This window comes from Eschrichtius robustus, chromosome 4 (assembly GCF_028021215.1).
Source record: "Eschrichtius robustus isolate mEscRob2 chromosome 4, mEscRob2.pri, whole genome shotgun sequence".
NCBI classification, from domain to species: Eukaryota; Metazoa; Chordata; class Mammalia; order Artiodactyla; family Eschrichtiidae; genus Eschrichtius; species Eschrichtius robustus.
The window spans coordinates 111,472,118-111,485,836 of record NC_090827.1 but is presented as its reverse complement, the minus strand read 5'-3'; the positions used below and the strand labels follow the sequence as shown (position 1 = coordinate 111,485,836).

Sequence of the window (13,719 nt, the reverse complement as noted above, 5' to 3'; positions counted from 1 at the left end):
ATTACTGAAATATGTTAAGACCAAAATAGAGGCACCAGGAAAACATCCCTGTAGGCACGAGTCTTCACTACCACAGAGAGATCGTATCTGCCTTTGCTCACGGTTGCTGGTGAAAGTCAGTCCACACCAGTGCCATGTAGAGGACTATACAGGTCAGGGAACCCACTACATTTGCATGAGGAATTTATCGTCTCTAATGCTGCCAAGGTCATGGGGAGGTGGACACTTTCATTTGCCATGAGCAGGATAAGCTGTACAACATTTCTGAAGTGCAGTTTGGCAAATTTTATAAAAATATAAAACATTTTCAAAATACCCTTTGAACCCAGCAATTCTACTTTTAGGAATTTATCTCAAGGATAAATATATAAAGGAAAACATAGAAAGAGATACATAGGATGTTCAACAAACATACTTTATAATAATAGTGAAAACTTGAGGGGAAAACAAATGTCCATAGATTGCAGAATGACTAAATTATCCTGTTACACACTTGAAAACCATGAAACCATTAAAAATGATGATGTGTATTTATGTTTATGGATTTGGAAAATGTCTATAACATCACTTTTATTGACAAAAGCAAATTTCAAAATGAGTTATTTAATATAATGCAATTTATTATAAGTATAGCTTCTGGAAATATGCATTTATGCATATTTGGAAGATGGTTTTTCACCAAAATGTCAACAATAATGAGCAGGGGAGGGGTGATTTTAATGTCTTTATTTTTCTCTGTATTAAGTATTTTACAGTACTTCTACAGTCAGAACAAATGATAGAGTTTTTTTTTCATTTGGAGATTAAAATGTTTAAAGAAACTAGGCTAATTCCAACCTGATTTAATAGAGATTGCAAATATTCATTCATTCTTTATTTTTACAGGCTCCCCTTGTAAATATATATTCATGTAATTCATTTATATATTCAGTCATGAAAACAGTTGTTCATTCATTTGAAATTGTTTAATAAGCACCTACTGTGAATGAGTCACAGGAATGGTAATAAGTAAGTATAACATGATAGCTAAGAGGTCAGGCTTCTGAGCCAGGCAGACCGGGGTTTGGATCCCTGTTCCATCACTCTCCAATTATACAACCTCAGACAGGTTATCAAACTGCCCTGAGCCTCAGTTTCCCTATCAGAGATAATACAAGTACCCATTGTATTAGTCACCTATTGCTATGAAGCAAATTACCCCAAGATTTAGTGGCTTAAAACAATAATAATGATTTATTATCTCTCATCGTTTCTGTGGATCAGGAATTTGGGGGCACCTCGCCTGGGTTCTTCTACCTGGAGGTCTCTGGTGAAGTTGCAGTCAGATGAAAAGCCAGAGGGTTCGCTTCCAAGCTGGCTGCATCAGAGGGCTGACAAATTGATGGCAAGGATCATAGGGGCCATCTTAAAGGCTAACACGTATATCAAATGAGAAGAGGTTTATAAAGGGCTCAGTATATCTGCACTGCATCCATTGTAAGCCATGGTGATGATAAAGAGCACGTATAACCTTACTCACAGATGAGCCTCAGGAAACAGCCCAGAGACGTTAAGTAGTTTGACCAGTCATACAGTCAATTGATTTTTGAGCCAGGAGAAGAAGCACATTTTCTAACTTGTCTCTACAGGGTCCCTCTTTCCCTACGGGAAATCCCAGTGGAGACACAGAGGTGAGGGACCACTTGCTAGAACAAAGTAGTCACCAGAGTTGAAGATAAACAGATGTTTCAGAAGGAAGGGTGGGGAAGCTGTCAGAGGATTCTGAATGTCGGGCTGAGGAAGTCATTTTCCTTTGAAGGAAAAGGGCATGAGGAGCCATGGGGGGTTTGGAACAAGAGTGACTTAATTCAAACCTGTGCGTCAAATTTAGCAGGCTGTTGGAGCAACCCAGGCATCAGGGGATGAGGGCAGCAGCAGTGGAAAAGGAGGAGGGGCCCGTGAGACACGGTGGCTAGGAGTCCTATCCGTGTGCCACCTGCGGATCTAGGTTAACTAAGGATTAAGGAGGCCGGGTCACAAGGCTTACATGAGAATGGCTAGCTGAGCTGGTACGTGTACAGTGCTGACGATACTTGCCTCCCTCGGCCCGAACACCAGCCCTGAGTCTCTTTCAATCTACAGTGTAAGAGACCTAAGAACATTCAATATGACTTGGAAGCAGGGCTTTAAAACAAATAGTCTGCCTTTCCTCTCACTTCCAGCTCTCCAGTGTGGAAAACTGATGAAATGAAGGGCGAGACAGAATGGAATGTATGTGGTCTGAGCTCAGCCCAAAGGCCCTGCTCTACTGAAAGGCTCACTTCCTGGGGATGAAGGTGCTGGGAGGGTTGTCTCACTCGGGGCTGTCAGGCCAAGCCTCACTTCCCCTGTCAAATCGGTTCTGACCACTCCTTCACCCCTGTCTGGAGGCACTGAGCTGCTCTCAGCACCCTGCCCACCATTTTACCAGGATGGATTCTCTCCTGATACCTAGGACGCCAGGATGCCCTGCTAACTTGAGGGCAGAGACTGTGTCCCTAGGCACATCATGTCCCGAGGGCTTAGCCTGAACACTAGGATTCCGCTCTCCAGAAGAGTTTGACAAATAATTTTCTCTCCTAATTTCATCAGCTTTACATCCAGACACTGAGGTTGTGATCCAAAGGGCTGAATTCATCCCATCAATAGGGTTGCCATTCATATCACAGGTCTTATAGATTTAATCACCCATTTTCCAGGATAATTAAGTGACCGGCTCTAACAAAACAGTGCGACAATTTTCTAGAAGAGGGAAATAAAGCAATGTGAGAAAGGAACTTTTTTCTTCTAATTGGCACAATGATTCTAATATATGGCTTAGCAGTAGCCTTATCCATACGGATTTTATTTGGCCAATATAACTTTAAAGATTGGATTGGAATGACTTTAGACAGGCACATGCTCTCCAAACCACTGCCCACTCCCTACTGTCTTATGCTCTTTAACTGCTTTGTATTCATTCATTTACCTACCTAGCCCCTGATGCCATAGGAGTTTGCAACCCTGCAACATGACCCAACACTTCATAAAGCATAAAGCAGGGGTTTGCAAGGTTCTTTCTTGGGCTGGATCAAAATCTTCTTTCTATAGCTTCTATCCACTCCTCCTATTTCTGGAGTCCTATAGGTTCTATATTGGAAGTTTAACCTTTTTCTAAAGTGTGGTCTTTCACCTACTTGGAGATGACCATCAGAGTATCTCTCAGGCCTTCCCTTTTCCATATTAAGCATACTGTCTTCCTTCAACTATTTCTTATGACGCTGGATCCCCTCACCATAATCAGAACGTGCCCTCTTAAAGAGGGGCACCCATAAGAGGAAAAATAATGCAGGCATGGTCTAATCTCTTCTAATTCAAAGTGTAATCCAAAAGCCAGCAGCATTAGTATCACTTGGTAGCTTGTTATAAATGCAGAGCCTCAAACCCCATCCTAGATCTACTAAATCAAGATTCTCCAGGTGATTCGTATACACAAACCAACTCGGAGAACAGAGACTCTTTTGGTATTAACATAGCCTAAGATTACATGAGTCAGTCTTTTAAGAGGCAATTATATTGTTGACCCTGATTCCTGTTATCTGAAATCCCTGTTTTTTCACTCACTGCTAAGCCACATCTTCCTATACGATATTAGGGTTTTATTGAAGCATTTAACAGTCTGATTACAGAGTCTGGTAACTCTGTTTGACGAGTTATACATGTACCTAGACTAAGATTTTAAGGATAAAACACAGATCATGTTCATCTCTTTGATGCCAAGCAAAGGCCCTGATACACGACAGTTGCTTATGTAAGAAGTAACAAAAAAATAAACTAACAAACACTTGCCAAAATGATAAAGGAAACTGAGTCACGCTGTTAAACGATTCGTGGCGTGGCGTGATCTGGGGCTCAGTGTCGGAGACTGGGATTCTCCCCACTTCTCACCTCTGCTCCCTCGGGGTCAGCTCTGTACTTGGGCAGGGCCGCCCTTTGTGTCCTCAAGACGGCTGCCGGTGCTGCTCAGAGCTACAGCCTTCTCATCCTAGTTCAGCGGGCAAGAAGTCATTTGGAAACTTGAGGGGGTGAGAGCTTTCTTCTTTCCTCTTTTCTTTTTCAGAAACCTCAGCAAATGTACCCTCCAGCTTCATTAGCTCGGATGGAATTAACCACTCATTTCTGAGCCAATCACTGAGGCCAAGAGGAATTAATATCCTAATAGGTTTAAGCCAATGAGAATCTACCCCTAGAGCCGTGAGTGGCTGAAAATGGAGGAGGGCTCCATCAGGAAATCAGGAAACTGTTGTTGGGAGAAGCGGTGACATGATGTTGGAGAGGAGGCCGACAGATGTCTGCCACAATGCTCAATAGGTCTGCATTTCCATTTCCTCTGAATCTTGCGACTGTTTTTCAGGATGTCCAACATTATAGCAATCACCAGAATGGGTTATGGCCAGAAAACTTTTCTATTTTTAAACGGCACACAAATTATTATGCCCCATCACATTGTTTCAGTGATCGACTTTAAAGCGCCCTGGCTTACCTCCTCCTGGAATAATAAAGCAGTCACAGGAGGAGTTCTTTGGGCCACTCCAAAAACCACTCCAGAGTGGTTTGCCACACATAATAGAGGGTGCATTTGAAAGGCAGCATCCAATGACCAGTTCTGGCTGAAAACTTTTGTGTTTTCAAAAGTTCAATAAGCAGAAGTGACCACAGTGTGTTTGAAACTTTATAGCATGCGTCTTCAGGAGACAAAGTGCCTAAAACTAGATGGAAAGACTTGTAATTTTTTAAATTAAAAACTGTAGACAGGAGAGGTAACAGTCAAAGTAAAATAAGCATGAATCCTACGTTTTTGTTTCAAAAATAAAACCCGAGGTATGGGGAAAATTGTAATATGGAATTCAGAAATCTGCTTTGGCCATATGCTCTATTGCATGTTCACTGTGCTTGCTTTCCTTGAGCCAAAAGGCTCTCCATGACTGGTCAAGCTTAGAGGGGAGAGACATAAAACCAATGAGACCAAAGGCAGGGGAGGCATTTTTCTGTCCTTACCTCAGCGATCAGAGGGCAAATTTACAATCACTAGCCTCTCTGGACACACAGCTTGCTGGTCTAGGTGGTCGGTGTGAGAAAGTGGTGATGGCCAGCGCTGGCCATCACCACTTCTCAAAAGAACAACATAACACCCAGGCCTGGTCAACCCCCAGGAAGGTCAATGGTGATCTTCACAAATGGAAGGCAACCTAATTCGGTACCCAGCCTAGTCCATCCCATCTCAGAAATGGTTTGTGTGGATCCTGGCTTTACCACTTACTCGAAGAGGGACTTGGTGTAATCACTCACTTCCCACTACAATGTCCTCATGTGCATGACAGGAACAGTGATAACCGTCTCATAGATCGGTGTGAAAATATAATAGCTCATGTGATAAGTGCCTGGAAATGTCCCGGACAGAGCAAGCCCACAAAGGCCATTCTCTTGCCTGCCCCGTTCAGGCCCATTCGGTGCTCTGACTTTATAAACACATAACTAAAGTATTTTGGCCTGATCATAGATCTTATATAATTTCTCTCAGCCTTCTCCAGATGCCTGTGCAATCATATATATGTGTTAAGTTATACCTTTTAGTACTGCAATAATTGGGACTGAAAAAAAAGAACTTTTGAAAACTCTTCAAATTTTCACATACATATATAAATGACATGAAATGATCAAAAGGGCATGGCCTCACCCCTTACTGAATGTAAAGCCTTGGGTAAGTTTAGTTCAGTAGTAGACCTCAATCAGTCACAGCTTTAAAACAGCAGCAACAATAACAAACATCTCTCCCACTAGACTGTAGGGCCCTTGAGGGTTGAAATCTTTTACTCAACTTTATATTCTGCTAAAGGCCCTAGCAGACTGACCAGCATATATTAGAAAGATGTTGAAAGGAAGGGTAAACTGAACTATCTTGAAGGGCATGCCACCTTGAAAGGCTTAAAAAGGCTGCTTAGTTGCTATAAAATGAAAAATACAGAAATCAAAGTAATGAAAGACTGGACTCAATGTCTAACAAGTACAGCAGTCACAATTTTTAAATTTCTTAAATTTCAAACCACTCTTGAAAAAGTGTCACCTTGGCCGAGAGACAGAAGATCTCCTATAGGGTCTACCTCTGTGATTCCATGACCTCTTGCAAGTTCCTTTTTTTTTCTTTTTTTTTTAAATATGATTATACCAGAGCAGCTCACGGCCCCGCCTGCCCCTGCCCAGGTCCTGGGACAGCAGGGAGCGCCAGAACCACCAGGGGCTTCCCCACCTCTGGCAAGTTCCTTTTTCTCTCCAGACTTCGGTTTCCTTAGCCGCACAAGATGTGAAATAACAAGTTTCCTAAAATCCCTTACAGCTGTAAAATTAAATGTCCAAAATTTCTACACACACCTCTGGCAAGTCTCCTATGAGGAACGCACTCTGACAGGCACTCCTGAAGGACGTGAGAAAAAAGAGACCCAGGACTGTCCTTCAATAAGCTCATGGTCTATGAACAATATAACACAAGGACACAAATAACTGTGATCCAAGGCTGGAAGGTGTAATGGCCATCCAAGAGGTGCTCACGTGGCATCTGCAGCTGTGGAGACAGGAGTGGTTTTGCAGAGGAGCAGCATTCATCCCGTCTCGATGTGGCCAATACAGAACACCCATATGCCAGCCAGGCACTGTGCCTGCGCACAAACAACGCAACACAACTGTTACCAAGAGAGAGCCCTGCCCTCATGGTGTCTAAAGGCTGACTGACAGAAGGCAGACATTTGGAGAGGGGGAAGGAATTCCAGGCAGAGGGACCTGTGCAGCAAAGACAGGAAGGCAGAGCATCAGAAAGCATCAGTCACACAGGAGTGAGCCGTGGCTCCACTGGCACAGAGGCAGGCAGTACACAGAAGAGCAGCATGAGAAAAGGTAGAGGGGTAGGATGCAGCTGATATGGAGCTCCTGAAATGCCAGGCTATGGGGTCTGGATTTTAACCAGTCCAACAAATACCCTAACAAATCTAAGTGACTGAATGTTTATTAAACTTCACACGATCGCTGATTTGTATCCAAAAACACCTTGTTTTTCTGTAACTAAAGGGAAGATGGCTGAAAGAAAATTCTCCCCCCAAAGTAATTTAAATAAATTTATTTGCAGGAGAAAAACATCTGAACATCAGGTACAGTCTGATCCACAATGATCCAACAATCGTCATAATTCATTCTGGAAGTACTCTTACACAGTTGGCAGGAGAAAGTCCACATGGAGCATGAGCTGAACGTTCATCAGAATTCACAAAGCCATCTAACCTGAGTATTACACAACACGTAATGATCATGATACAATAATAAAAATACAATATCCAATACTCACTACTTTGTGAGCTACAGCTAAAATATAAAGAATTTAGGCTCTTTTTTAAAAAATGAAAAAAAATATTTCTGTTATAGCTTTATTTCAAGCATTTTCAGTTAGATACAGCTTTATATATTTTCACTCACAACAGACAGCAGAAGAATGCCTTCTTAAGTATCTGTAGATAAAATATATTAGTCGTTTAAATGTTTGCACTCTGAAGCATACTTTGCCAGGTATGAGTTCAGATAAGAGTATGAAACTGTGCTGTGGCAAAATCCTGGCTGATGATCAAGACTTAGATAGTTTTCATATTTGTTTAAAACAACTTACATCAGGGAAAAAAGAAGTGAGGACATAAAGAGAACCAACATTATTCTTTTTCAATGAAGCAGTCTCATTCCAGAGAACGGGCTTTCCATTTTGAATTCAAAGTGTGTGGTCCCAAAGTTGAATTCTTTCCAGTCCAAGGAGCTGCCTGTGGCTGAGGCAACACGCAATGATGAAGCGAGTTGAGAGGAAAGCGTTAACTGAACTACAGAGATGGTCACTGATAAAACAAGTTCCTAGAGGTCCTCGAGCCCACACAGAGGCGAAGGGCAGCCAGAACTATCAATACAGAAGAAAAATGCGCTCACTGAACTGCACACATAGAGCTTCTAGGAGGGTTAACAGTTCTTGACATAGGTTCCTGGTTGTAGTTTACAATATCTGCCTTCACCACCCTCTGTCATAAAAGAAAACAAAGTTATTATCAGGACATCAGAACATTTAGAAAGAGCTCCTTAAAGTATATTTTTATTTTCTGAACTTTGGTGAACTCCTGATGATAGACATCATAAATGAAGCAGGAGCTGATATTAAAAGAACCAGCCAGGACCAACTAAGGTCAAGATGGGATATACTTTGCTGGAGGGTGAGGGAGTAGCGGGGCAGGGGTAATTCTGTTAAGGATGTAATAGCATTTCTTTTACTGAGTCTTCTCTGGTTTTATGACAATAAAAACTTGAGGTTACCACAAGTCTAATAAAAAATTGGCAAATCAATATGAAAAATTAAGCCCTGGTTATAATTTAAAGCAAAGGAATTAAAATTAATCATTTATATATCTTAATTCATAGATAAGACCTCACCATTTCAAAGAATATCATTATTTATTAATATTTCCATAAATCATTATATCCTGTCATAACTTTTTAAAGAATGTTTATCAATTTGTGAGCTGGTAAAAAGAGATATAAATGTCAAAGAGAAGTTACATATAAAGAAGAAATGTTTTAAGCAACCCAATTTTTAAAACTGTTCTCCCAAATCCCTAACTTACTTCCAAATAGCTCACTATTGGTTATGAATAATGACTCTAACAAAATATAGATTAATGAGAAAGTTAGAAAATTACCTCATATTCATGTTTTTAAAATAATTTAAACCAAAAGACACTTTCAACTCTTCCTTCCTTCCCTCTAACACACACTTCAAGGAATATCTTAAACAATGAATTTAGCAATATGCCCTAACATTCATCTCTAAGTAATTATTTAAAGTAAAACAAATCCTTTACTGTTTTCAACTCTTTTACTAACTGCACACACAAGCAGACAAAGAAGGGTAACTCAAGGCAAATTTTAAAAATACTCTTTCAATTACCAGGCTAGTTCAGGAAAAAATGGTAAGGAATGAATAATAAAATAACTGCCTCAATTCTCCACTTCACTGCACATGTAATAAACACAACCATAAAGACAAATACGTTTGAAAGTAACTGAAATATTACTTTAATTTTTTCCCAATTCCTTGTGTAAGTCATAAGTCTCCCAGCAAAGGATCAATTTTTCAAAGTTCTAAACCAGGACTTATGCAATATTAATTCCCAATAATGTACAATAATCATTTGAACTTCTCTATTCATAAAGAATAAAGAACAAGACAGCATTCTCTAGTTCTCCCCACCCTCCTCCCCCAAATTGCAACAGTTTATCAATTAATACCTGCACTACTGTACTGAACAGATTCTACTCTGAGCAGAGTTGGTATGTTGATTATCTTCTTCCGGGTACTTCACTATTTCTGCCCTGACAATATGCTGTCAATTCCGTACAACATAAACAAGATGCAGAAGAAAGAGGAAAAAAAGAAAGAAAAAATAGAAAGTTTGTTCAATGACTGAAAATAGAAGGGAACAAACACCAAAGTAGAAAAAGAAATACACACATAAATTTAAACATGTCACAAAAGAAATAGCAAAATATATGCATATAAAAGTAAAGAAAATGAACAAAGATCCAAGAAACATTATTCTCTACAATTCTATTTAATTACTGAAACAGACATGTCTACTGAACCTCTCAGAGAAGCTGTGGGTTCTATTTTTGATATCACAATTACACATAATATATATAATGCCCAATATTTCAGAGGGCAACAAAGCATTTGGGGGCTTTTCTATGCTAAAGTGCAGCCAAGGTCCCAATTCAATTTCTTTTTACAAACATTACTGAGGATCTACTATGCGCCAGTTGCTCTATACTAGGAACAAATGATGAATTACACAGGATTTGTTCATAAGTTGCTATGGACCTAATGGAAAGAGAACATGTACACAGCTAATTGTCATACCAGATAAGTGCTTTACTAGTGGACTTAAAAATACGTTGTGGGAACAAAGAAGAAGGAGTGATTCATTTTCTTTGAAGGTGGGAGAGGATGCATAAATCAGAGGAAGCTATATGTTATTTACAATTTTTACATTTAATAATATTTATTACTTTTCAAAGGCTTTCTTTTGAAGCTCATTCCCCCACCCCTCACACAACCCTAACCTACATGTTTCCAAATTCCATACAGAAATAAATAAGTTCAAAACACACTTTTCTATCATTAAAAAAAAAATTCTGACATACAATATTTAAGCACAACAGCTGTTGTTTTCAAATATCTAAGAGTTTTGCTAAATAAAGAATCAAAACTAGTTAGGTTTTTTGATTGCTATAACCCTTAAGATGAAAAGACCAGGGGCTTCCCTGGTGGCGCAGTGGTTGAGAATCTGCCTGCCAATGCAGGGGACACGGGTTCGAGCCCTGGTCTGGGAAGATCCCACATGCCACGGAGCAACTGGGCCCGTGAGCCACAACTACTGAGCCTGAGCGTCTGGAGCCTGTGCTCCGCAACAAGAGAGGCCGCGATAGTGAGAGGCCCGCGCACCGCGATGAAGAGTGGCCCCCACTCGCCGCAACTGGAGAAAGCCCTCACACAGAAACGAAGACCGAACACAGCCAAAAATAAAAATAATAAATAAATAATAAATAAAAAATTAAAAAAAAAAAAAAAGATGAAAAGACCACATATGACAAATATGATAGAGATAACACCCTCCCCCAATTTTTTGGACTTGAAACTATCCTCACTTTTAATGAGTTCAAATATTTTATTTCAGAAATATCTTCCTTCATAATAGCATCTATTAATTAGCACATACAGAAAAAAACATGTTAATCAGGTTGCTGCTTGTGATAATGTTTATAAAGATAGGATAAACAACTGAGAGTGAATGAACAGGACACTACGGTATATTAGCCTTGGATGGGCTCTGCTTCAGTTCTCTAGCAGGCAGTATTAACTTCTGGATAAGACTCATGATTTACTAGGCACTCAGCCTGATGCTATCAACAGAAGCATTACCAACTGCCACATGACGTATGAGGGGGGTACATCAGTGAAACGTTGAACACCATCATCTGGCCTCCCCAAAACTAATTGTTTCACACCAAACTATGGGTTACAATAAAGAGAAGGGATTTTCATAATCAGTAAGCAACTCATTAATCCTCCAAAATGATGGTTTAAACCCTATCCTATAAACACAACCAGGTTACTGACCTGTGGCCAAGACATTCTGGTCAAAGTTATTGACTAACATAAATGACTTGGATTTTCACCATTAATTCTCATCAAATTAATACAGAACTAACAAGGCGACATCTTTCTTGGGGGCCTTGGCTGTTTGACATAAAGCTTTGCACAAAGTTCCTGAACTGGAAGCCAGAACCAAAGCTCTGCATATTCAGAGCTTTGCTCTCTATGAGTAAAAAAAGCATAATTTCCATGTCATAAACTTCATGATAGGTGATTTCACAGTAGTCGGCTTGTTTACAAGTCATTCATTCATTGACATTTTCAGAGAAAATGTTTCCTACAAAACACCCACCTTTATTTTTGGAGCCACAAAGTACACTCAATTACTCTCTGCTATTAGTCAGTTGAGTGAAAATAATGCAGTGGCCCTAAGAGGAAGGGAGCTGTGTGGTTGAACACCAGCTTAACCCTTGTTTTGTCAAAGAGTTGTGAGCAGATACTGGAAATGGTAGCTCTCCATAAGGGTAAGAAAGAAAGCAACCTAGGAGTTGAGGTAAGGTATAAGCAGTAGAGACTGACTCTTTGGAAGATACTAAAGATAAATTTGGTCAATTCTACAACTGTGTTTTAGTCCAGATAGTAGTAACAAATTTACCTTTGCAAAAGTCATAGTTTATCATGCTCAGGATATGGAGTAAACATACTTTGACAGCTGAAACACCTGTCACTATCACTCATTCAAAGCAAACCACTATTCTAGGTATTGGAAACATTCATATAAATAATACTTGATCTCTGTCTTTTGAGACGCATAAGAGTCTAGCATGGACTATACTACAAAGCTACAGTAATCAAGACAGTATGGTACTGGCACAAAAACAGAAATATAGATCAATGGAACAGGATAGAAAGCCCAGGGATAAACCCACGCACATATGGTCACCTTATCTTCGATAAAGGAGGCAAGCATATACAGTGGAGAAAAGACAGCCTCTTCAATAAGTGGTGCTGGGAAAACTGGACAGGTAAATGTAAAAGTATGAAATTAGAACACTCCCTAACACCATACACAAAAATAAACTCAAAATGGATTAAAGACCTAAATGTAAGGCCAGACACTATCAAACTCTTAGAGGAAAACATAGGCAAAACACTCCATGACATAAATCACAGCAAGATCCTTTTTGACCCAGCTCCTAGAGAAATGGAAATAAAAACAAAAATAAACAAATGGGACCTAATGAAACTTGAAAGCTTTTGCACAGCAAAGGAAACCAGAAACAAGACCAAAAGACAACCCTCAGCATGGGAGAAAATATTTGCAAAGGAAGCAACTGACAAAGGATTAATCTCCAAAATTTACAAGCAGCTCATGCAGCTCAATAACAAAAAAACAAACAACCTAATCCAAAAATGGGCAGAAGACCTAAACAGACATTTCTCCAAAGAAGATATACAGATTGCCAACAAACACATGAAAGAATGCTCAACATCATTAATCGTTAGAGAAATGCAAATCAAAACTACAATGAGATATCATCTCACACCGGTCAGAATGGCCATCATCAAAAAATCTACAAACAATAAACGCTGGAGAGGGTGTGGAGAAAAGGGAACCCTCTTGCACTGTTGGTGGGAATGTAAATTGATACAGCCACTATGGAGAACAGTATGGAGGTTCCTTAAAAAACTACAAATAGAACTACCATACGACCCAGCAATCCCACTACTGGGCATATACCCTGAGAAAACCATAATTCAAAAAGAGTCATGTACCAAAATGTCCATTGCAGCTCTATTTACAATAGCCAGGACATGGAAGCAACCTAAGTGTCCATCATCGGATGAATGGAAAAAGAAGATGTGGCACATATATACAATGGAATATTACTCAGCCATAAAAAGAAACGAAATTGGGTTATTTGTAGTGAAGTGGATGGAGTTAGAGTCTGTCATACAGAGTGAAGTAAGTCAGAAAGAGAAAAACAAATACCGTATGCTAACACATATATATGGAATCTAAGGAAAAAAAAAAAAAAAAGGCCATGAAGAACTTAGTGGCAAGACGGGAATAAAGACACAGACCTACTAGAGAATGGACTTGAGGATATGGGGAGGGGGAGGGGTGAGATGTGACAGGGTGAGAGAGTGTCATGGACATATATACTCTACCAAATGTAAAATAGATAGCTAGTGGGAAGCAGCCGCATAGCACAGGGAGATCAGCTCGGTGCTTTGTGACCACCTAGAGGGGTGGGATGGGGAGGGTGGGAGGGAGGGAGATGCAAGAGGGAAGAGATATGGGAACATATGTATATGTATAACTGATTCACTTTGTTATAAAGCAGAAACTAACACACCATTGTAAAGCAATTATACTTCAATAAAGATGTTTAAAAAAAAAAGTGAATAGTAAAAGAAAAAAATGGAATATAATCTGTAGGTCTTAGCAATATTTTTTTGGAACTGTTTCCTCAGGCAAGGGAAGTAAAAGC

At 39.8% G+C, this 13,719-nt stretch overlaps 1 protein-coding gene across 1 annotated transcript in view; it reads right to left on the bottom strand.

Moving 5' to 3' along the window:
• Window positions 1-7,150: 7,150 nt before the first annotated feature.
• RAB28 (RAB28, member RAS oncogene family) overlaps window positions 7,151-13,719 on the bottom strand; it is a 91,299-nt gene continuing 84,730 nt past the window's right edge. Inside the window, exon 7 of the mRNA XM_068543224.1 lies at window positions 7,151-8,099. Coding sequence (XP_068399325.1) covers window positions 8,007-8,099 — 93 coding nt within the window. The 3' untranslated portion in view covers window positions 7,151-8,006. The remainder of the gene's footprint in view (window positions 8,100-13,719) is intronic.